Here is a 23,867-nt window from a genome sequence, read left to right on the forward strand (position 1 = left end):
TATTTTACTATTTTCTCAATAATTTGGAGTAGTCGAGTAGTAATATATATGGTGGTGGAGAGATGTTTATATTTTTTGCTATTACCGTGTAATAACGGGGTTTTACTGTACAAACTGTTCTCCAATTGGGTCCAAGCGCGGGGACTGACGACAGTCGCCAATAGATCCCTTAGAATGTCAAGAGCAAGTGCGAATCCTCAGTACGAACTGATAGCCACCATTTTATTTGGCAACAAGGTAAGAACTGAACACAGAGAGCATCTAAAACAAATAACACTAATATATTCAAGATTACGTGTGCCACCTTTGGATATACTGTTGTCGGGAAAGGGACAGCACCGAAACTTTGGGGGAAGGTCTCGCGCGAAGCCGACGCTTACGGGGTTCCCGTCTTTCTTGGTCAGTGAAGAAGATCCGTCGTTTCGGGGTTGTCCACCGGGATCTTCGCCCAGAGAACATCTTGTGGAACGCTGAGCTCCATCGAGCTCTCATCATTGATTTTCATCTGCGCACCTTGGATCGTCCACCGCTGGACAGACGGCCAGGTGCACTCAAACGATTACGGTGTGGTCGTGAAGAACGTCATTCCAAGTGAGTGCATGTGGTATGAGTCAAGGCTACTTGAGCTGGAATTAAAACAGTCAACCTGCTCTACGCATAGCCTACTGTATATAAGCTAGTATGGAGCCCATCTCGCCCGAGGCGCAGCGCTACGAGAACGCCTTCTATTCTGCTATGAACTGGCGGTGTCTGTTTAGAACGAAGGATGGCCTCATTGGGATGGGGCCTAGTTGGTTGGAATGTGGGGATTCGGTGATGCTGGTACGCGGTGCCATTTGTTCCCTATGTGTTTAGACATGTTGATGTGGATTTGAGGCTGCAAGTGGAAAGCCTGGGAGATACGCTGGAAGAGTTGGAAGCGCGCCTCTCCGAGTGGAAGACTGGTGCTAAGAAACAACATCGACTCTCTGGCGTCGATACTGAGAGGGAAATTGCATCTTTGAAACAGAAAATCGCTGAGCTTCATGCCCAAGTCGGCAGGAAAGATGCATGGGTGTTGATCGGGGAGGCGTATGTTGAGGGCGTTATGCGAGGGGAGGCTTTGGACAGGGCAGGAGTTGATTCTTTTGAGAGAATTGCTATTGTATGAGACTGGGACTGATATTGCTTCATCTTTTGGCTGCTTTCTAAGGTCCTTCTATCCAATATCTAATATAGTATTGTGCAAGTTAGAAATACGAACTTCTTAATATCCAGCTGGCTCACCTGGGAGCTGGCTCACGTCGTCCTATCACTATGCTACAATCTAGACATAAACCTATACTACAGAATTACTAATTGTAACAGCTACTGTACAGCAACAAAAAACCACCTAGGGACACTATCTACTTCCTTCCGTAACAAAGAGGACCATATGCCTTCCCAGGGAGGCTATTCTGATGCCAGGCCTCACTACCCACACAGGCTGGACAGTAGAAAAGGCTGTCCGGGTCATACTTCTGCTTGATCGAACACAGACGCTTGTAGTTAGCACCGAAGAAATCAGTAGCCCAGTAAGGATCGTTCCGATCGGCCTAAAAGCATATTAGTCTTTGTCAGGATTCCAGAAGATAGGAAGAACTCACCTCGTTCATGTAGCTACCCATTCCCGGGGTCAAAGCCCTCATAGCCCCGCCCTTCTTGTAGGTAATGTCATGCTTGACAGCGTCAGCGTCTGACTCGTCAGCCCAACCCCGGGCTACAACGTTGACCATGTAGGTCGAGCGCCAGGCTGGGTTCACCCCCGAGAAGCGGTCTTTTCCGTCGGTCAGAACCTTTCCACTACCGACCAGCTCCACGCTGTTGATAGTGTACTCCTCCGGAGCCCCGGCAATAGTACCGATCATCTTGCGAAGGAAGGCCCGGTTCTTGGTCAGAGAGTCCTTGTCGAACATCCGAGAAGTCAGCGCAGAGTTCGCCGAGCCAGTGGATTGTTGCGCCCCAGACATGGCCATGTAGTAGGCCGGATACGAGGGGAACTCATACCACTGGACCGAAACAAAAAGCGAGGTGCCGTTGTACTTCTGCAACTTCTGCAGCAGAGGTGCAAATGCTACCTGTGCGTCCTTGCGAGATTTACCCATCGCTGCCACGGCATGGACGTACCCAACCGTCTCGTTGCCGATGATTACCATGGGGCTGTTGAGGGACCAGGTGCCGTACCCGGAGAACCCTGCGTCGGAGATGGCTGGGTACTCGGTGTGGATATCTGTAACTGCTTCCAGAAGGGCATCGGTGCTGTTCCCCAGGGGCAATATGGCGAGCGACTGTGCCACCACTGGTTTTGAAGGGTACGCTTTCATCACTACAGAGGTGACAACGCCGTAGGTGCCACCGCCGCCGCCACGGATCGCAAAGTAGAGGTCGGAGTTCTGGCAAGCGTTGGCAGTTACGGTGGTGCCGTCGGCGAGCATGACTTGCGCTTCGAGGATTTGGTCTGACCCTAGACCGTAATCACGGCTTGCAGGGGAGTGGCCGCCACCTTGGATGTACCCACCGATACAGCCCACAGTCTGTTGCAAATCGTTAGATTAGCTGTGAGCTGCACTATGTCAATATGGGAGTAACCTACAGGGTCTCCTCCACCAACGATGGTCAGGTTACGCTTGAATGCCTCCCGATAGGCGTCCGCCCAGACGTAACCACCTGCGATCGTGAGTGCAGCACCGGTCCACTTTGTGTCCTTACACTGGTCCGATGGCACGTAGTTTTCATGGTAAGTAATTCCTTTCTGGATATACTTGATCCAGATTTGCAGGGCACCGTAGCCCTCAGACCTTGTACCAGGTGAGTTAAAGTCACACTAAATCGCAAGGTATCGTACTTACTTTCCGAGAATGTCATGGCCGGTGTTTCTCACAACAAGACGAATGTTGTTCTTCTTCGCAAACACCATCCCGGCAGCTAGTTCTTCCGGCTCTGTCGCATTGATAGTGTACACAGGAGCCTGTCCCAGGGTACAGTTCCCAGGCTTCTGTCCCGAACTGAGATCCACGGGCGGACAACTGTCATCGGTAGGATAAACGTATCCGACGGGTGACAGAGCCTGCCAGGTTTCATTGGACCATTGGGAATTGACATAAGCGCACTCGGCATCGTCCTGGTCGGGACCTGGATAACAGGAAATGGCAATAGGGGTGTTCTTAATAAGCTTTCCAGATACCGACGCGTTGAGCGCATTCCAGGTGTCGAGAGATGGCCAGCATGAGTCTCCAGGTGTCTGCTGTGTGGTTAGTATCAATTGTCTGAGATGTCGTTCCTCTCAAAGACGCACGCATTTACAGGATCCCTCGGTGTTGGCGTAGGCCAACCCGGCCAGGCCCAATAGTGACCACAGAGTTGAACGCATGGTCAATCGTTCAACCAGAGCTATTGTATGAGATGTTCACGAAGGAGAAGCTGAGCTGCGGTCGGGATTGAATCTAAATAGCTCCCCTATTGGCTACGGGTACGAGCGAAGCGAGGTAACCGGCATGACTTGTGCAAGAATTGTGCATGCGTTCGCTGTGAATCCCTTTTTCGCATGCGCAAGAGAGTCTGATTGGGCAATCCAAGAGTGTTACATTGGTCTGGCCATTAATTAACATCACTTTGGTACTCTCACTGCTACCGAGGTCGGGATGTGCCGCATCCCGGATCATCCCAGGCGTATATTGAATGCTGACTCAAAGTTATTTGCATCTCATTAGCTCCGACAATGTGGCGCATTTTGTCTGATTTATGAAGCCTTGCAGATACATCTAAGTGCCTTGTTCAGAATTGTATGCCTTCATAGATGTGAGACGTGCTGGTGTTTGACTTATGATCACAGCTGTGGCTTTGGCGACATCCCACCTCCGAGAATCTAGGCAAAACCATTCGAACAGTTGACAGCCCTCAGGCCACGTTGGCTCCATCCCAAGTTCCACATGGTACGGTGGATATGCAGGCACGGGAGACTAAAGTTGACGGCAAAGAGCCCGTCCGTTGTCCGTCCCTTCGCTTAGATTTAGTGCCGTTTTCTCCAAATTAAATTTGTTCTGTTAGATTACCATTGAGCGGATTTCTCGTAAAGTTTCCAAAAGAAGAACGATAAGTGTGCGACGGCACCCTATACACTGGCATTGCCCTCAGATTCTATAAGTGAACCATTGGCTTGTGCTCACATTCTGTCTTGTTATATCCCGTGAGATCCACAACCCTAGGGTGGCAGATGGTGTCCGTCGTGGACTCGGGATCACCACGACATGCGCGGTACTTGATTCTGGAGCACACGGCATAATATAGACAACTAATAAGGGGCCCTACGTAGAATGACAGGGATGGCGAAACATTTGGGACACACTATGTTGAGATGGTGAGACTATACGAGCTTTAATAAATTATCGGAACATCTGGGCCCTAGGTCCGCGGTCCTCGCCGCCGCCCACAAACGGCCCCCATATCAGCACGGACCCTGATGGCCTCTGGAGTTGCACCAGCGGCCGATGCTCGGTCTTGGATATGGTCTACTGCAGCCTAGTCGTGTACATTCAGCTCCCTCATCCTCTGATGGGGGAGGGATCCTTGTCCTCCATGCGCATGCGCAGTGAAGGATGACGCCGGTGAACCTATCTAAGATTTGAGTAAATTAACATGTATATCCCAAGTCACACCCATCGTAGGGCCATCACCATGCTTTCCACTTCGCATTGGCACTCTTCTTTATACATTTCACCTTTCCTCCACCTAATGACCCCCATGCGACCAGCATGAGCAGTTTTACTGCTCCCCAAGGCGTAGCAACCCACCTGTCCGCCAATGGCCTCATTGGTGTCACCTGGACAGGTGTGGCACTGGGTGTCGCATTCACTTCGATTCGTATAGCCATCCGCGTGCAGCGCATGAAGCATTTGCTAGCAGACGATTACTTTGTCCTGTTTGGGCTGGCTTTGCTTATCACAAATGCGGTGCTACAGACCATACAAGCGCCACATCTCTACTACATGTCTCTAACCCCCACCGGAGAAGACATCAAATATCATGCCCTGCGCTATGTTCACCTGGAGTTCGTCATTATCGGTCTCTTCTGGTCCATCCTCTGGTGTATCAAGGGCTCCTTCCTGGCCTTGTTCTGGATGATCTCAGACGGGCTCCCGAAGTACCGGCGCGTATGTGCTGCGATCTCCATATTCACATTCTTAGCGTATGTTGGGTGCTGGATTGCGTCGGCACTCAACTGCCACCCTCCGTCGGACTACTTCAGATTCGGTATTTTTTTCGCTTGACATCCGGAATACGAAAGAGAGACTGATCTGTTGACTTGTCAGGAAAATGCACAAAGCCCGCCGATCTCAGAGGCTCCGTTATCTCTATCAGTTATAGTACCGCTGTGGATATCATCACCGATCTGATGAGTACGACTCGCTCCCACATTCTTATTAACCCCATTAATATTAACAATCGCAGTCATGGGTCTCCCCCTCCGCATCCTCGTGAAATCGAAGATCACCAGACAGCAGAAAATCGGCCTGGGCGTCGTATTCTGCGTCGGATTCATCATCATTGCAATAGCAGTCGTGCGCGCAGTCCAAATCACCGGGAAAGCCTACTCGGACCAAGTCAATCTTGCCATATGGAGTATCGCTGAATCATCTATCTGTGCGTCCATTCTCTCTCTCTCTCGTCGAAGGAGCGATCAAGTAGATGCTAATGCAATGTAGCTGTCATAGTCGGCTGCCTCCCGCCCTTCAAATCCTTTATCTCCCGAAACTCGAGCACAAACCAGTATCCCTACGGATCAAGCGGATACGCAGTGAATCACTACGATCGGAGTGCGACATCAGCACGGAAGAAGCGGTCTTTGATAACGAGTTTGAGTGAGGTGCCCCTCCCACTGCACGATATGAAACCATATCGTGACTTGGGGTATGAATCTCACAGACAAAATGTGCACATAACGGGGGGTGTGGATGGGCAGGATAACCCTGGGAATACGTCGTGGTTTAAAACGTCCGACGACGAGCCACGTGGGGAGATCAGGATGGTTAAGGAGTTTGTGAGTTTGATTCTTTCTTTCCTCTTGTTGGGAATACGCTTACTGATGTTTACAGAGTATGGTTTCTTCGAGATGACTTATGTTTCTTTCTGGCGCGTATCATTTGCATATGTGGATGCTGTATATAGACTTTTTTTAAAAGAATATACAAAAACTCTGTCACGCTATGCCTAGTTACCATCAGTCGAGAGAGCGAAACTCAGCTACCTCCCGCTGATTCAAAATTTGCTCCTCTGAAAACCAATCCCCATGCATGCCGTACGGCACACGCTGCGGTAACAGCACCCTCGCGACAATATCTCTCATGTTGCGAGCATCGATTATCCACAGCTCACTGCGCGAGGTTGTTGGTGCGTTACCGCTCGCATCAAGCTGGGCCTCGTCAAACACATACGTAACGAGCCAGCCATCGTCTTCAGAGGTGCCATCCTTACGGGGCACAAATGTGCACTCCTGTGTGTACCATCCATATGGAAGAGCAAACACTTGGATGGGGTCATCCACGTTGTTCGTAGCTAGAATCTCGCTGATAGATCGTTGGTCAACACATCCATTTATCTGAGTTGGTGGTTGGCCTTCGGCCACTTTCAATAAGCGTTGGATGTCTATTTTGACAAGGCAGTCAATCTTGACACTGGATTTCTGTCTCATGACAAAGTTGCCTTCGCTCATGGAACATCCATAGACGAATCGGGCGGCTGTCATCTCTAGATGTCGTGGGACGTGGGGAAATTCGAACGGAATTGCCGACAGCGCCCATTGCTCGGTTATATTGTTAGATCCATCCGCTGGGAACTGGTAGTAATACAACCGACATTCAGGATTCAGATGAGTGGCCTCTGCTGGTGCGTCTAGATCTCCCATATGGTAGAGAGGAGACACGCTGTTCATCCGACAGACAAGCATGTGGACCCGTGTTCCCCAAGGGACACTTTCATCCCAGCTGTTCACGGTATGAAAGATACAACAAGGATCGGTTTCATACCATTGAATCTGAGCGGGACAGTACCTAGGGAAGACCCCAAAACGGGTGCAGCCCTGCGGGTCGTACTGTATGGCGGGCTTATTGCGGGTTATATTCGTCGGATCCAGAGCAAGAGGCATGTCAACCATAATGGTATGCTTGCGCGACACCCCAAAATCATGTATCATTTTTCCGGATGTGAAGCCGGGAACGGGCTGGTTGAGGTATGACCCGTGCTTGCTGGTCCATCCAGGAGATATGATGCTGTAGTGTACAAATGGGAAGATAAACGTCGAATGTAAAAGTAGTAGCTCGCCCGTTTGGTAATCGTTGTGAGGCTGGTATCCTAGGGTTAGTGTCCGTTGATCATAATAAGATGGGGACATACATGGGCTATTGTCATCTCGTTATGGAATCCTTCTATTCCAGGTCCACCGAAAGATGGCCCCCTTATCTCATCAGGGGGCTCTCCCTCGGCTCTGCTCCCTGTAAACCATCCTACCGTGTTTAGAGACGGAAGGTAGACTCTCATTGGTGGACCAGTCTCCATGGTTGCCAACACTCTTCCATCGTGATAGAGAATATTGGTGTTGGCCGTGCTAAGTCTCCGGATTGGGCGGACTACAAGTCCGAGAAAGGAGGCGAGCATCAGCGCCATGGTCCGCAGCATGCCCATAAAGACTTTCAATGGAGATGCCATAGGGCTGACTAGCGTGGTGACGCTTGACACAACCGGATTGATGTGTGGATGCTCCGCCGTTGCGCAGTGCACATCCGTCAGGATATACCGATTCGAATACAACGGCTGCTGCAACTTTGACCCAGGCATGCGCCTGAAGAACACACCAGAGAGCATACCGTCACCATCAAACCAGTGTAGGTCGCGGCGATCATCATCCTGAAGAGAATTGCTGCCGTTGCGGACATATTGCCCTCCAAGGAATTCCTCAGGAATTGTGCCCTGAACCTCGCAGGGATGCGCATGTTGGACAGTGTAGATGGGGGCATAATTTCCGGAGAAGTAGCTATGATAGAGCTGTATTAGAATAATTACTCGTCTTTATATGACTCGTACTTACGGATGTTTGCGACTTTTTTCTTTACCAGTCATGTTGTCGGCTTTGGCGTAGGGAGATGTGCTGCTAGCCTAGGTACAAACCTGACTGATAGAGAAACCAGGCAACCAGTAAGCGGGATATTTAAGGTAAAACACATTTTCGATCAGCATATCGTGGTCGGGCCCGTTTCATGGCATATGAAATCATACTTTATAAAGGCTTGTTTTTTGTAGAGCCCAACTGGGTATGTGCTTGGCACGACTGAACTCTCTCCTGTCCTCTTGGTTTGCTCGGTCACCACGACTTGCCCTTACTGGGCGATACCTCAGGTCCTTCGCTATTAAGCGGTTAATCAGAGCTTTTGTGGGGAAACTATGTATGTAAACGGCTATAGTCTACTGCAAGGGGCGACTAGCTTCGCAAATGTGTTGTCTTCTCGAGAGCACGCTATAAACTAGGAATATCCTAAGCATCTCCCACGAATCTAAGTTACGTTCACTTGAAATTGTCAAATCAAGATCAATTCCATTTGAACCATGGGACTTGACTATATTCTGGTGTGAGTATGCTCTCATCACGTTGTATCGTGGAATTGCTGACTTGACCTTTCAGACATGTCACCTATAATATACCCTTAGCGGGGCTCTTGACACTTGTTTACTGGCCATTCATGACACGTCTGGACTGGCAAAAGATTTCCACCCTCGTCATTGTAGGTATAGTTCCTGTAGACAGGAATAGGGAGCTTACTGTTGAGCTAGATATCTCTCGTCGCTACCATTCCTTGGGACTCGTACTTAGTGCGTCATCGCATCTGGACCTACGCCCCTGATGGGGTTACAGGCTGGACGCTATACGATATCCCTATAGAAGAAGTGTCTTTCTTCATTCTTCAAACTTATAATACCAGCTTGGTATATCTAATTCTAACTCGGAGGCTTGTGTTGCCGATGTACTTGGGTACAGTCGCACGAAAGGAGACTATCATTGGAGCTTTGATACTTCTACTTAATACTTTGTTTGGACTTATCGCATTGCGCTGTGGAGAACAGTTTACTTATATTGGTCTAATTATCACATGGGCTGGTCCATTTTTTCTGATACAATGGTAAGTACCCTTGCATCGCGAACTGGTCGTATCTGACACGAATCTTAGGCTATTGTCATCTGGTTTTATTATGGCACTTCCCAAAATGGAGCTTATGGTATCAGTTACACTTCCCACTCTTTTCCTTTGGACTGTGGACACAATTTCCATCAACCAAGGAGTTTGGACTGTTGAAGTGCCGACCAAACTAGGTATTCAACTGTGGAGTGGTATGGATATAGAGTAAGCCATACCAACGTGAATGACTAGGTTCAGAACATACTGACCAAGCAGGGAGGTGCTCTTCTTCCTCGTCACCAATATGATGATCGTTTTTGGTCTAGTATGTATCGACTATGCCATTGCAATGGCAACCTGTGAACTAGCCCAATCATCGGAAGCACTTCAAAGCTTCCCATCCTATTTCCGTGTCTTCGCACAGTTTGTAACCAACAAATACCATCCAGACGCACTATTCGTGGCTAGTCTGGGAAAGGCAGTTGAGCGCCTCGCAGCCTCCAGCCAGAGCTTGTACATGGGAAGTGCCATGTTTCAAGGACCGCTTCGGGTTGATCTAATCTTGCTGTGAGTAATCACGTACTCCTAGGATAACTTGACGTGATATGTTGACGAGTATTATATGTAGATACTCTTTCTTCCGAGTAGCAGACGACCTAGTCGACGAAGCCCAGGACACCGAAAGTGCACGCAGGGTAATCGAGCAATGCGATCAACTCCTTGAAGCCAAGTTCTCATACCCAGAGCTGTTTCCATTCTCTGAAGAAGCCAAGCACACTGCGCCTCCAGAGCTCATCGCAGCGATTGATAGTCTCCCCGTATCCCGATTGCGGTTGGAGCATCTGAAAGGCCTCCTCAAGGGCTTCCGGACGGACTTGGCCTTCGGCGCGAAATCCGGGTCCTTCCCTATCGTCACAGAATCCGATCTTGACGCATATTCCTATCACGTCGCTAGCACCGTAGCGGCATCCATGCTGGGTCTAGTTGTTCATCACTTTCCGGATCATCAGTTTGCGGTCAACGTTTTTCTTCGTCGTCGGGTGGTGGATGCAGGTGAAAGGATGGGCCAAGCTCTTCAATACACTAATGTGGCCCGTGATATTACTCGCGATGCTGCGATTAACCGGGTATATCTACCCACAACATGGCTAAATGATCAGGGGCTGAGTCCTGCTGATGTACTCGCTTCCTCTACAGATCCTCGGCTGCACTTAGTACGAGATAGAGTACTTGATAGGGCCGACTTTCTCAGTGCTTCAGCTCGAGAAGAGATCAAATTTCTGCCGGAAGAGGTGCAGGGGCCTTTTTACGCGACCGTTGATAGCTATCTGGAGATAGGAGCAGCTTTGAGACGGGGCATGAGGCCAGGAACCCTCGGGGGCAAGTTAAAGCTTCCAATTGGAACACGCTTGTGGGTTGTTTATCGGGCTATGTCCTTGAGACAGTAGTCTGGATTACTTTTCTATTAGATTCTCGGAGTGTGAATTTAGATGTCTCATAGAGAAGTCTTTGAATTGCCTCACCATTTTCATCTTCGTCGTATACCTAATGCTGCTTCCAGAAAACAGACACCACCAGAGCCAACAGAGCCATCACTACTGTCAATATTAACCCCATTCGAGGTTTCTGCTCAATTTCCATGTTCCAATCTTCCACTATTTGCTGAGCGACAAGCTTGCTCCCTAACAGACAAACAGGAACGCCTGTCCCCGGATGCGTGCTGGCTCCAACAAAATAAAGCCGCTCAATGTCCGGATGCTTGGTCTTTGGCCTGAAGCTGAGCACATTAAAGAACGAGTGCGAAAGGCCCAAGATCGCACCACGGTCGAGATTATATTTCTTTTCCCAAGTAAGCGGCGTCTCAACCATTTCGTGAACCAGCTTGAACCGCAAGCCTTGTAACCCCGTGCGAGCCTCGATAGTGTCCAAGATAATTTCGCGTGTTTGAGATACTAGGGTATCCCATTTCTCTTGTTCCAATTGTCCTCCATTTTCCGATGTCAAATGGCCCACGGGGACCAAGACGACAACAGCCTCTTTACCAGGCGGTGCAGCGGTTGAATCGATCTTACTCGGTATATTAACATAAAATGACGGTTCGTCTGGGATACGATGTTCCTCGAAGATGGCATCAAAGCTTCCCCGGTACTCCTCAGCTAGGAAGATATTGTGTGCTCGTAAGTGAGGCAGTTTCTCATCGAAAGACCAGAAAAATGAGATGCTACTGCACGATGTGGGCCTTTTTTTCAGGTCGTTCAACCGGCGTGTCTTTGGAAGGAGTTCGTTGTATGCGTAGACAAGGTCAGCGTTGATCACGACTAAATCAGCATAAAGCTCTTCGCCATCTTCCAGAAGGATGCCTTTTGCGAAGCGATCCCTGTGATTGAGTAGGACAGATTTGACGGGACTGTTGAGGATGTATTCCACTCCGGATCGCTGTCCGATATCTGCTAGAGCTCTTAGGACCTTGTTTAGGTTAGTAGATGAGTGTATTGACGGGATGGAGTGAGCATACTCTTTGGAACCCCCCTCTGGATACCATATTCCATCTACCGTCTCAATATATTGTAGCAGCGAATACGTCGCCGGAGCCCGGTATGGACTCATACCCATGTACATGCTACCAAAAGTCCACACGCGCCGCATCTTCTCTGAATAGAAATATCGCGCAGCTCGAGCGTATGTGCTCGTCCATGGATGGATGAAAATCAGTGATTTCAATACATTCCACCGTAGCAAACTCAGCAACCGAGGGAAACTCTTTCGTAGCATATGCGCAAGTGACAGGTTATAGTGAGTGCCGGCCTCGTTCAAGAAGGCACAGAAACGGGGAAACCCATCCGGACCTTCGTGATGTTGGATCTGCTCCTTCAGGCGTGTGAGATCGGTCGATAACTCGATGATATCCATGTCGGGGAACCAAACACAATAGTTTGGCTCGCATTTGATGAGACGGATATCTTCTTGCTTTAGCGAGGCACCGAGATCCTCGAAGGTCTCTTCGAAGACCTCGCGCATTAACAGCAATGACGGGCCTTGGTCGAAGCGCTTGTGTTGTTAGATACATCATTTCACTTCAGGGTGACATATACATAGCCGTCTTTAGAGATAATGGAGCATCGGCCTCCAATGAATCCGTGTTCTTCTACAACTTTGACACGGAACCCTTGTTGAGCCAGTCGTGCTGCTGTGGCGATCCCTCCGGTGCCAGCACCTGAGACTATTAGTCGGGCCTTGATAAAGTGGTAATAGAAATGGAGAACATAGGTTAGAAGCCAAACTCACCAACAATAATCACGGTGGCCATCGCCACAGATTGAAGGGCTCTGCTGGTTAGCCCGAAGTTTTAGGGAAAGCAATCCTATTTCATGCCGCTCTCTTTCTACGAGAGAAGTGAATGATGTCCTAGTATCTCTAAACAATCCATTTGCTATCTTGTTCTCTCAAGTCAAGTATATGTATGACGTTTTCATCACTATTGAAGCTTTCCAAAATCAAGATTTATGGATGACGGGACTGGCAACCTCTTGCGTCACAAATTATTTTGACTGCATTAATATTCATAATAAGAACTTGAGAGGCTTTTTGGATCAATGCATTGGCAACTGTGGTCATTTCGGACTAACTGATACGGTAGTTACCAAAGAGCTTTTTTAAATGGCCAACTAAGTTGATGCCGCAAGCTGATTCCAAAAGGGGCGGGGAGTTTCATGGAGTTGATGCTAGTCACCCTACCATGCATGCCAACTGGATAATATCGCGTACACCATACCGAAACTACAGTCTACAGCGTAGTTGATGGAACCCTTGTCAAAGATCTAGGATTGAAATGCCTTGGCACAATGATACTGGGGGCCAATAGCTGATGTCTATACATTTGTGTTGTTTTAACAAGGCCACAACTCCTTTTGCAAGCCTGGTATATTGTCTTCTTTGGTAAACCCTAACTTGGACGCAATGCGACATCCAACAGAGTGAGAAATGAGAAGTCTGCGAAGTATCCGGGCTTTCGGGTTGATGTTACCGCGAGGCCCACCCTAATCTAGAATTTCAATCCCCGCACAAGTATCAATTTCATCAAGACAACTTCTTGCAAGGATTATTTTCGTTTTCACCTTGATAACGCCATAATGCTAGAGGCTGACCTGTGCTGGCCTCTGTGGGAGGAGGGCTCAGTGGATGGAGCCTTCAAACTTGAGGCACCAGGAGGCGATCTAGGGCAAGCAGTCATCGCTGAAGTCGAGCGTCCTTTTCTCCTTGGTTACAGTCCAGTCAAGGGCAATGGAAGGGGAGTACTCATTCTTGGAGGCGGCGGCTACGTTCAGCTCATGGTTGGTCGGGAAGGCATCGCGGTTGCGAAATGGCTAGCCAGCCTTGGGTTCTACGCCTTTGTGCTTGTCCACCGGTTTCCCACCGCTCGTACTGGAGCTCAAGCGCCTCTAGATGATGCCAGACGCGCGTTCAAAATGATGGCGGAGTCCGGGCACGCACCGGAGGGACAGGGTATATGCGGCCTCTCTTCTGGAGGTCACCTCGGAGCTGCACTTCTGGCCCAATATCCTCAAGAATGGATATCACCCGATCCAGACATCCCCCAAGCTCAGTTTGCTATTCTTGGATATGGACCAATCTCGACAAACGCTGCCGGCCGTACCATCATTGCAAATAAGCCACCCCTTCCGCCTGCAGAGAAGCAAGCTCTATACGACTCAGTACAGCCAGATGTCCAGCTCAAATCCCCGGCCCCGCCCACATTCATTGTTTATTCCAATAATGACCCGGTTGTCCCTGTCGTCAACGCTTATCGTCTTGCCGAGGGCATAACCAAGAGCGGAGGGTCTGTTGAGCTTCATGTCTTTGCGGATGCGCCTCATGGCTTCGCCATCGACACGGAGAATCTACCTGTTTCTAATTGGCCGTCAATGTGTGAAGCATGGCTTAGGCAACATGGTTGGATAGAGTAGAAGTCATTCAACATAAAGCGCCTCAGACCTTGGCAATCAATTGGGAAAGGCGCTTGAGACAAGGAAATAAAAGGAGACAGCGCTTATTTGTCTCAGGGCTTATGGTGTTATATAAACTGAATCCCTGGCTTCTGTATGAAATAGAAAGTATTGGAGTTCATTGGATTATAAATCTTTATCATATTTCTCTCTTTTAAAGCGTAACATTCCTGTGGTATACATGTGCCTAAGTCTGTTGTTGATTGCCCGTCCAGGCTTCATGCAGCATTTAAATACCTCCAACACAATTTCAATCCTACTACACAGACTTGACAGCATCCATGGTCTTCCAACAAGTCTATAAGGACTGTAACTGAAGATATAATCAACCTCCGTCCCCTGGGTTCGTTCTGAGATAACCTCACTCGCCAGGATCATATAAAGCAGCAAATTGAGCTTTAAGCAGCTAACACATTATTGGTTTAATCAAAAGGTTTTAGTACAGCAAATTACAGATAGTTCGTTTCAGAAGTTTGCTAGCTTCAATTCGGAGTTTTAAGGCTGTTGAACTATATGCCGCCCAATTGGGAAAGGCGGACGCGAATCCGCTGGGCAGACAGGCGGTGTGGAATTCTGCCGCGGACTTATCGATTGTTCTCCCTCGAAACGCTCGAGTCTTGCGCATGCATCACCTTTCATAATATTTCGCATGTCACTCCATCATGTCTCGTTTACCTCCTGACGATAATAGATTTCCGCCGGGTGCTTCCCACCGGCCCTATCCGCGCCGTGACGATAGGGACGGCCGCATGTACGACGACCGTTCGCGCTCGCGCTCTCCTGGCGGTATTACGCTCCTCCCCGCACGATAGCATAGGCGTGGATGCTTGAAGAAAAGCCGTACAGTGTCTCTCTCCGACTCGACAACTGCTAACTGTATTCTCGGGTCAAAAGATCTTCCGCGCTCTCCCCCACGAGGGCCTGCCTCGGACAGAAGACACGATTACCCCAGAGACGGCCCGGATTCCAGACCTCGTTACCACAGTCGGGACCGTGATGACTATCGACGACGCTCGTCTAGATCGCCTCCGCCCCGGCGCGGGAGGCCGGCATACAGAGATCGCGACCGCGAAGGTTATCGCTCGCCCGGATACCACAGTCGGAGCAGAAGTCACAGTCGAAGTCGGAGTCGAAGCCAGCGACGAGGCCGTTACTACGGACAAGAAAGCAGAGAAGTGATGATGGATGGCTTGCCGGTGGACATGACGGAAGAAGACGTTGGAACACTCCTTCCCCCTGAGATTTCATTGCACGTGGAAGCTCAGAGTTGCGCTCCACAATGCACCGTTTTGGTAACAAGAGGCTGAGATGTGCATGTCACCGGTGATTCCGGTCGACGTGTTGAACAGATTACGAATGAACTCAGAGACGGCTATCATATTGAAGGTCTTGAGGAAGTTCGGGTGATTCGTGATCGGCAGACGAGTAAGATTGATGCGCCTTTGATGTAATCCGCGGATGTCCTGACGGTTTGCAGAAATATCCCGACAGCTCGGCTTTCTCCGATTCCGTGACCTCAACTACTCGCGCGTTTTTGTTGAGCGCAATTTTCCGTCCATTTACTTCTACGGTCCTAGCGCTGGTCAGGATGACCGTGGAACCAAAGTCCGCATCGCATATAGCCGGGAGAGAGAGGATCGTGCTCGCGCCAGAGCCGAGGGGGATTGGACTTGCAAGAACGTGCGTAGTACACTACACACTGCCAGAAACGCGGCTAATATGTCTCTATGCAGTGTGCGATAGTCAATTACTCTACACGTTCAAAATGTTTCCGGTGTCAAGCCCCCCGACCTGGTATGTAACTTCACCTCACTGGCTATTATTATCTTGCTAACGAGCACAGAACCCGGTCCGACGGGTCCTCCTGGAATCGCTGCTCCCAAGGTTGAGAATAATGGTGATAATGATGCTGCTCCTGAAAACCAGCCCTCGCAGTTTCTCTTGTTCCGAGGACTGGAGCCCACCGTGACAGAAGAACTTCTCGCCAAAGGAGTTGCTAAACTATACCGACCAGCTAGCAATGCTGAAAATACATCAGGAAATCAGAAGAAAGGGGCTAAAGTGGCTTCCACTACTGGCGATTCAAACCTGGGAGCTCGGGACGGGTCTATCCGCCGTGTGCTGCTAGTACGAGATCGCAAAAGCAATGAAAGCTGGCGTTACGGATTTGCGGAATTTGCAACTATCCAGGTAAGGAACTCGTCCTTCCGATTTCGTATAGTCGTTCTTACGAGACTCTCCAGGATGCTCAAGCGGCTGTTACACGTCTCAACTCGTTCGAGAAGTTCACCATATCATCAAGGCCAGTGCTTGTGAGCTACATTCACGCTGGTGTTTTTGTTCCCGTGATCAATCCCTCGGCGCGTACGGAGAGGTTCACATTCAGCCCTCTCAATAACCCATCCTTAAAGCTAATGTACTGGGATGAGGAGGCTTACGTTACAGAGCTCACAGTGTCGACTGGCGACAGTGACAATAACCAAATGCTGTTGAAGAACGACCAGCCTGACCAGCCAGAAACACAGGGAAAGGCTCATAAAGACACAGACAAAACTAAGAAGAGGAAAGCAGACAACTCAGCCACTGCCGGCGCCAAGAAGCTTGCGATGCCGTCGCATTTGCAATTCTGGAGCAATCGGCACGCAGAGCTACATGGCATTCAGAAGAAGGACCCTGATGACGCCGGAAGTGGCCCGGATCAAGGGGCCTCGGCCATGGATCCTGGCGCTCCACCAGCCCAGTCCTATGCGGACCCCAGTCGGAACTGCTGTTATCTCTGCATGCGCCAATTCAAGAGCTCCGCGGAGGTCAACCGCCACGAACGACTCAGTCAGCTGCACCAGAGTAACTTGCAAGATGAGGAGCTAAAAGCCAAGGCGATGGGGAAGCTTATCAAACATGGTATTGCCCAGCAGACACCGGAGTACCGCGACCGTGCCAGGGAACGCCGACAGGCATTCGGCAGCTCCAAGGCTGCAGCTAAGAAGAGCGCGCCTCCACCAAAGGAGGAAGAAGAACCCCCAGTGGAGTCCACGTCGAAGGGTGCTTCTCTTCTCAGCAAGATGGGATGGTCTGCTGGAACAGGGCTGGGTGCTCAGGGCACTGGCATGACTGCTCCTATTGCCACCGAGGTCTACGCGCAGGGTGTTGGTCTAGGAGCACAGGGAGGCAAATTGGGAGATGCAGTCGAAGAAGCAGGACGCAATACCCGCGGGAGATACGATGAATTCTTGGAAAAGACAAGGCAGACTGCACGGGAGCGCTACGAGCAAATGGAGAAATAGTTGTAATACCTTGTACAATAGCTAACCACAATGAAATTCATGACATCAAGTTCAGACCAGTCGAACACATCCGCATGAAAACTCAAACACAACAATCAAGCAAAATATCTACACCAGAAAACCATATCAATACATTGAATCAAGCAATCAGTCAACATGAATCCTCCTCAAACACCGATCCGACTCGGCCGTAAACGAGCTGCGCGTATGCATCATAGTCACATTATCACTGATCACCCAGTCGCCCTCCTCCCACGAATGCCAATAAGCAACACGACGATCATGAAGCAAAGAATCCAGCATCTGGCATATCTCTGTGGAGTTGGGAACGTCCTGGATCGTGACGTATGTTGGATCAAAGGCCGTTTTCTCTTGAGGCCAAGGCTCATGGTACCGAAGACAGGGTCGGTTGTGAGCAAAGTGAGGCTCGACGAGGGGCAAGTCGGTGATTTTGGCTTCATCGAAGGAAACAGTTCTCACTGTCCAGGACAGCTTTGCGAGCTGTTCCAGCGTGTAGTTTTGGGGAAGGTAGTGCCAGATAAGGTGGGAGGCGCTGAAGAGCGTGAAGCCGGTGTCCTTTGGAGAGGGGGTCATGCCGGTGAAGAATTGGAACCTGGGGTTGGACTTGGTTAGACGAGTTCATGTATATTTTTTTCTTACACAATATATCGCGCAAGGATAGTAAGTAGGGTTGGTTGCACTCACTTGGGCGGACAAGAAACAGTGACTTCTTTCCCATCTGCATCGATCTCCTTCTTAACTTTGAAAAGACCATCATAGTGGAACGGCATCCACTCGGCAGATAGCACGTTGTTGAGACCCTGGGACTCAGACCCGTGGTCTTTGACCTCCAGTATCAAGCCGAATTTCCAGGGCATGGGAGTTCCCATTTCCTCGGCCTTCTTGAGATACAGGTCTCTGTCACGGGTGTCGTTGAAGCCGCGGAGAATCAAGGGGGAGTTCTCCTGGGCTAGTTCACGGATCTTGAGCATGTCCAGGTGCGTAACTGACATGTTATTCTCTGTGGGTCGGATGATCAGGCCACAAGGGTATTGCGGCTCGATCTCCACCGGCTCAGACCAGGTGTACAGGTCCGATTTGACGCGGTAGTACCATGGTCTTCCGTTCTTATGTACTAACTCCACGTCGTCGCGGCTATCGAATACCTCGCGCATGCCGTACTCGATTCGTCCGTCGACGGTGAAGCATGGAGAGGAGTGCCAGGGCGTCACGGCATGGAGAGCCAGTGGCAACACCTTGATTGAGATCTTAGTAGATCCGGCGGATGGATGAATCGATAGACGGATATGGTCTGCGTAGTTCTTCCGAATTGCCTCTGCAAAGGCCTAGTGGGGAAATCAAAGTCAGTCGGACTTGCGCTATCCTTTCGGTGTGTCAGGACACAACGACCTACCTTGCCACGGACGATCATCTCCTTGGCGATCGACTCGAGCTTTTGCTTGTGGGAGCGCTTCGAAACGCTTCCATCATCGACAAACGTGTGCTCCAGGTCCTTGGTGAGGAACTTGATATAGCCACGATAGGTCGCGCACACATCCTTGTCCTCCCTGATACTGGCGGCACAGTCGTAGTCCAGGGGTGTGTAGTTCTCCACCAATCTCTGTCGGAAGGTTCCTGCAAGGCTCACGTAGGTAGATGCATCAAGGGGCATGTCTTCGTGCACGTGGAGGAGGTGCTGGAGTCTAATGAATTGGATGTGCTTGTATTCCTGGTCGGAGACGAGTTGTCGAAGAGATTGTCCGTATGCGTAGACTTCTGAATCGGGCACTCCTAGGAGGTCTACTTTCGTCAGCCTTGACATCGTCTAGGTAGGAAATACTTCCTCATGAATGCGCGTACCGTTGTATACAAGACCATCAGAGGCAATGGTCAATATAGCACCAGGCTCATAGACATCCGTAATCGCCGCGCACAGGCCATTTAGGTGTGACAAGGCAGTCTCTTCTCCCTTATCTGGCAAGGCACCCAGGACCTTGTTGTTGCGGTTTGGAGACTTGAATGGAAAGGCCGGGAGGATCAATTGAATCGCCTGCTGAGCCTTCACTCGCGAATAGATGAGAGGGAGAAACTTCAGGGTTCCTTCATCGCTGCGATCCTGTACGGATTCGGGAACGGGTGCGCGATAACGATAGATGACGTTCAAGATTTCCGTGGCTTTTTGGAGTGCCTTTGCATCGAAGACAATGGACTCGACGGGGGATAGTGACGAGAAGCTCGTCGGGGCGAGTGGAGTCTGAACTGCTGCTGCGCTCATGTTGTTCTCTTAGGAAGTGTAAGTGAAAATGCAAGACTAGTTGATTAACCTGTCCCTCCTTGAGGTGATCGCGGCATCATGGTGCGAAAGAGATATATTTATACTCCTGCGAGTGACGGTCACTTAGCCAAGGACGATTCGATGCAATAAAACGCATGTTTACTGACAAAATTAACAGAAGTTAGTCAACCCTTGCCAATCAGATCGACTGGAGTAGCCTTCCATGGAGCACGGACTGATTATCATATGATGAGGGCTTCCTGCAGCCCTGCCCTGACCCTTCAACGAGATTACAGCGGGATTTTCCGCGCTGCTCAGGTAATCCAGTAGCGTCTGAACTAGACAACCCTGGGGCTCCCACTAGGTAGAGCTTTGCATCCTGAAGAATGAACCAAGCACTGCCGTAAGCCAATTAGCTTCGAGGCAGACCCCACACCAGTATAGCTTCTACGATTCGATTCAGGCCCCGAGTGGATATGCTATATCAAGATACCGTCCCGAGAGCGTTTACTACAGAGCACTGCCTCATGATTCCATCCCGACATTCCGGCAAGCCGTGGTACGATCTATGAGAACGGGATTTGAAGCTGTTGCACAGCCTGCCAGACGTATGGATCCTGCCGTCGTAAAAGGCAGTGTAGACGGCATCGAGATCTAGAAGGCCTTATTGAAGGGGTGTACCCCGGACCGTGGTAGCATTCCAGGCACCCGTACCGTCTCGCCAAGCGCCGAAAGACTCGGGATGTTGGGTCTTGGCACGGTCCTCCTCTGAGGCATTAGATGAGCGGTGTCATCTTTAGATAGTGAGCGATATAATGCATATCGCGAGCTGGGACGGACCTGTTTCAGTGGAACTACCATGGCTTCAAGCTGAAGTGGCGGATCATTACTTTTCCCAGCATGGCAAGCCGGAAGAGCGCATATCCACCGTGTTAGCTTTGCTAGCTTCGTTAGGCTGGACTAAGGCATGCGCCGTAGGTGTGGCAAAGCCTTGGGTTAATATAATCTATAGTATTGCGATCGTAGGAGCCCGACGGTCTCCAACCGGGACTACTGCTCTGCTATCGAGTAGGGTACGGAGGGACTGCCCTCAGGGAGTTTAGCCCTAAAGCCCTGCGTTCAACGGGTGTCTTTAGCGCGTAGTCTAACGTGACCGAGCCTTTCCGCTAAGCTTTAGTGCCCGTCAACCCCAAATTTAATGCAACCTCTGCTCCACTTGGCTCACGCCTGCAATCTCTGCTTCAGATTTTGCAGTCGGGAGATTTCTCCCGGCCCCGGGTCTCGACACGACAATGGTCCGTGGCGAACCCCTGACAGTTGACGTCTCATGTCCGCCACAGTCGAATTCTGCCCAATTCTGTATCATTCCTGCGTCCAGAGTCCAGACAGTGGCCAAGATCGCCAAGGAAGACCGAGACGATGAGCACAGCCAGGGTCAGACCCACCAGGACCATCGATGCCAGAGAAGAACAGCCGAAGGGAGCTTTAATTACCTAATTAGACTTTGCAATGAAACGATTAGTTCACTACCGGGTGATTTGGACATTTGTCATCACAGGCCACATCTCATCAGATAAGACAATCCACTAGCGGAATACCGCCGCGGTCGTAGCCCTGCAGGGGCTTGAGATTAGCTGATCCATCTGCTGGGCTGTTCGCTGGGTGTCTCGCGTGGCCTAATGCCGATGCCCAGCCCTGTAGATGTAGTACGTATATCGTCGTGTTTCCCAGATTCAGGAAAGATGAACCACCCTGGCGCATATCATACGATCCTTCTCGTTCCAGACTCTTGGGTGCTGCTCTTAAATCGTCTCGATTTCCTTCTGTTTGGAGCATCTCACTAGCGCAATAGTCGTGCAAATTCACAATGGAGAACAACTCATCAACATTCGACGTCGATCTGGTTATCGTCGGTGGCGGCCCAACAGGTTTACTGTCGGCCGTTCTTGCCAGAGCCCTGGGACTCTCAGTGTACATCATCGGTGAGCAGTCTCTACACACTGAGTTAACATGCCAATGAGTCGAAGTCAAGCATGCTAACTAGCTCTGATCTCAGATGCCAAGGATGGCGCCTTGAAACTCGGCCGCGCAGATGCCCTAAACGCCAGAACCCAACAATACCTCGAAGTGACGAAAACCTTGCCCTTCCTCGAGCCCTTTGGCTTGAAATGCAACAGTGCGTTAATTCCAGCCTCAGCGAGAAATTCAATTTGATTAACACCCACCCTTAGCAAGCTCAACATTCGAAGCGGGACAGTTTACCTCTCAACAAAACCAATGGTGGACATCGCTGAAACACACCCATCGTCCCAACTTCCTCATGATCGGCCAGTCACAGGTTGAGGAGGCTCTCCTTCACCAACTTGACATCCCGGTCGACTATAACTCGCAGGTCAATGGCATCGAAGAGACCACATCCGGCGTTGTGGTGACGACAGACAAGGGAAGGACGATAGCAGCCAAGTATGCTATTGCGGCAGACGGGGCGCGCTCGTTCGTGCGCACCACCCTGGGGATACCCTTTACTGGAACTAAGCCCGAGATGGTCTGGGCCGTTCTGGACACCTTTATTGAGACGGACTTTCCGTCCTGCCCTGAGATCATTACCTTTCAGAAGGATGGACAATCGCGCGTTGCGTGGATCCCTCGGTAAGTCGTCAGAGTTCGTCGACCGACCATTAGTCTAACTATGCATGTAGCGAACGCGGTATGAACCGCTTCTACATCTTGCTAGATGGAGAAATCACACAAGAAAATGCTGAAGCCTCCATCCGAGACCATATGGCTCCACATAAAGTTGAGTTTAAGAAGACCGAGTGGTTTAGCACCTTCGAAAGTATGTACTGCGCGTGTTTCACTCTTGAGTCGCACATGAATATTAACACAACAATCTAGTCAAGGAAAGAGTAGCCAGCACTTTCATTTCTAAAGATGGAAATGGTCGCATTTTGCTTGCGGGCGATGCCGCGCACGTTCACGCCGTCAACGGCGGCCAGGGTCTGAACACCGGGATCGCGGACGCATTCAACCTCATATGGAGGGTCGCCTTTGTGGCCAAGGGACATGGAGGCTCTACGTTACTGAAGAGCTACGATGAAGAGCGTCGTGCCACAGCCTCAGCCGTTATTGACGTTGCTGCGAAGCTGGTGCGGACCACCGTCAAGACTGCTTTGGAGTATGTTGAGATCATTGAGAAGAATGCGGGCTACATTACAGGTATGGTCACTATTCACTTCACTCTCACCTTTTTCAGTCCTAAATTCATCCTAATTGTATAATCTACAGGCATGGGGGTTTCCTACTCCTCTACTACCCCATTGGTAGTCGACTCGAGCTACGGCGACTTCACTGCTGGGAACCGTTGCCCGGATCTCTGGGTTACCCAGCTTCCTGTAGGATCATCTCAAGCCAATGCCGAGGAGCAGTCTCGGGCTCGGTTATACGAGCTGTTTGGGTATGGGAGATTCAAGGTTCTGTTCATTGGGAATGAGAAGCCTGCCTCTTTTGAACAGGCTATTGAGCTGCAGCAGAAAGCAGAGATATGGCATATCCATAACCAAAATCATCGTCTCACTACCCTTACACATGAGTTCCGTGCGGAATGGGTGAAGAGCGACGAAGGCGCAGTTGTGGTTGTCAGACCGGACTTGTATATTGGGTATGTGGGGAAGGACTGGGTGCAGTATCTGGCGTCGGTATTCAGTTGATAGAGAGTTTGGACAATGGACATGCACGTTTGAAGACTTTCCTACAGTATCCGTAGTAAAAGGACGGCCTAGTTGTCTTGAAGGTATCGTCGTCCAGGTTGAGTGAGATCTGAAGACCGCCCTCATCTACTGTTTCAAGCGTATTGGACCCATATGTGGAGCCTGTTGTCACACATTCCATGACCGAAACAACCGAGACTCATATGGCTCCGCCTACTCGCGCTGACACTGGAATTGGATGACGTGCTCATCTGGTTGTATGTGGTACTGACGGTCAACAGTGAGGCGGATAATATAGCACCGCATACAACCGGCCATGATCACAGGTGGGTTCATTCATAGTCACCACGCTAAATATACTCTGATGCTAGGAAAGATAGATCTAGCATTCAAAAATAAATGGATGAAAAAACATA

At 50.1% G+C, this 23,867-nt stretch overlaps 9 protein-coding genes across 9 annotated transcripts; 5 read left to right on the forward strand and 4 right to left on the reverse strand.

Annotated features, from left to right (window-relative positions):
* Positions 1-174: 174 nt before the first annotated feature.
* ANOM_009219 (uncharacterized protein) lies at positions 175-1,150 on the forward strand (the record flags this gene model as incomplete). The annotated part of the gene is made up of 5 exons (XM_015554475.1): positions 175-237; positions 291-399; positions 453-591; positions 681-790; positions 885-1,150. 5 exons carry the CDS (start codon positions 175-177, stop codon positions 1,148-1,150), a joined length of 687 nt encoding a protein of 228 aa, XP_015402157.1.
* Positions 1,151-1,385: 235 nt separating this feature from the next.
* ANOM_009220 (isoamyl alcohol oxidase) lies at positions 1,386-3,388 on the reverse strand (the record flags this gene model as incomplete). The annotated part of the gene is made up of 5 exons (XM_015554476.1): positions 1,386-1,574; positions 1,626-2,552; positions 2,612-2,816; positions 2,868-3,259; positions 3,314-3,388. The coding sequence occupies 5 exons, from the start codon at positions 3,386-3,388 to the stop codon at positions 1,386-1,388; spliced, it is 1,788 nt and encodes a 595-aa protein (XP_015402149.1).
* A 1,381-nt stretch (positions 3,389-4,769) lies between these two features.
* ANOM_009221 (uncharacterized protein) lies at positions 4,770-6,131 on the forward strand (the record flags this gene model as incomplete). Its single annotated transcript, XM_015554477.1, has 5 exons — positions 4,770-5,268; positions 5,328-5,414; positions 5,467-5,658; positions 5,721-6,055; positions 6,111-6,131. 5 exons carry the CDS (start codon positions 4,770-4,772, stop codon positions 6,129-6,131), a joined length of 1,134 nt encoding a protein of 377 aa, XP_015402155.1.
* Positions 6,132-6,235: 104 nt separating this feature from the next.
* ANOM_009222 (carotenoid oxygenase family protein) lies at positions 6,236-8,130 on the reverse strand (the record flags this gene model as incomplete). The annotated part of the gene is made up of 3 exons (XM_015554478.1): positions 6,236-7,357; positions 7,408-8,044; positions 8,099-8,130. The coding sequence occupies 3 exons, from the start codon at positions 8,128-8,130 to the stop codon at positions 6,236-6,238; spliced, it is 1,791 nt and encodes a 596-aa protein (XP_015402150.1).
* Positions 8,131-8,613: 483 nt separating this feature from the next.
* ANOM_009223 (phytoene synthase) lies at positions 8,614-10,630 on the forward strand (the record flags this gene model as incomplete). Its single annotated transcript, XM_015554479.1, has 6 exons — positions 8,614-8,636; positions 8,690-8,789; positions 8,839-9,185; positions 9,234-9,407; positions 9,459-9,749; positions 9,811-10,630. 6 exons carry the CDS (start codon positions 8,614-8,616, stop codon positions 10,628-10,630), a joined length of 1,755 nt encoding a protein of 584 aa, XP_015402151.1.
* A 97-nt stretch (positions 10,631-10,727) lies between these two features.
* On the reverse strand, positions 10,728-12,489 carry ANOM_009224 (phytoene desaturase family protein; the record flags this gene model as incomplete). Its single annotated transcript, XM_015554480.1, has 3 exons — positions 10,728-12,230; positions 12,275-12,396; positions 12,468-12,489. The coding sequence occupies 3 exons, from the start codon at positions 12,487-12,489 to the stop codon at positions 10,728-10,730; spliced, it is 1,647 nt and encodes a 548-aa protein (XP_015402152.1).
* An 823-nt stretch (positions 12,490-13,312) lies between these two features.
* Positions 13,313-17,469, forward strand: ANOM_009225 (putative G-patch domain protein; the record flags this gene model as incomplete). Its single annotated transcript, XM_015554481.1, has 8 exons — positions 13,313-14,132; positions 14,877-14,971; positions 15,032-15,334; positions 15,535-15,610; positions 15,663-15,865; positions 15,919-15,979; positions 16,029-16,375; positions 16,429-17,469. The coding sequence occupies 8 exons, from the start codon at positions 13,313-13,315 to the stop codon at positions 17,467-17,469; spliced, it is 2,946 nt and encodes a 981-aa protein (XP_015402156.1).
* Positions 17,470-17,616: 147 nt separating this feature from the next.
* ANOM_009226 (isocyanide synthase family protein) lies at positions 17,617-19,744 on the reverse strand (the record flags this gene model as incomplete). Its single annotated transcript, XM_015554482.1, has 4 exons — positions 17,617-18,082; positions 18,175-18,815; positions 18,884-19,269; positions 19,330-19,744. 4 exons carry the CDS (start codon positions 19,742-19,744, stop codon positions 17,617-17,619), a joined length of 1,908 nt encoding a protein of 635 aa, XP_015402153.1.
* A 1,867-nt stretch (positions 19,745-21,611) lies between these two features.
* On the forward strand, positions 21,612-23,451 carry ANOM_009227 (monooxygenase; the record flags this gene model as incomplete). Its single annotated transcript, XM_015554483.1, has 6 exons — positions 21,612-21,726; positions 21,801-21,920; positions 21,976-22,393; positions 22,444-22,580; positions 22,640-22,960; positions 23,030-23,451. 6 exons carry the CDS (start codon positions 21,612-21,614, stop codon positions 23,449-23,451), a joined length of 1,533 nt encoding a protein of 510 aa, XP_015402154.1.
* Positions 23,452-23,867: the final 416 nt, after the last annotated feature.

This window comes from Aspergillus nomiae (genome assembly GCF_001204775.2).
Source record: "Aspergillus nomiae NRRL 13137 chromosome Unknown contig00476, whole genome shotgun sequence".
Classification (NCBI taxonomy): domain Eukaryota; kingdom Fungi; phylum Ascomycota; class Eurotiomycetes; order Eurotiales; family Aspergillaceae; genus Aspergillus; species Aspergillus nomiae.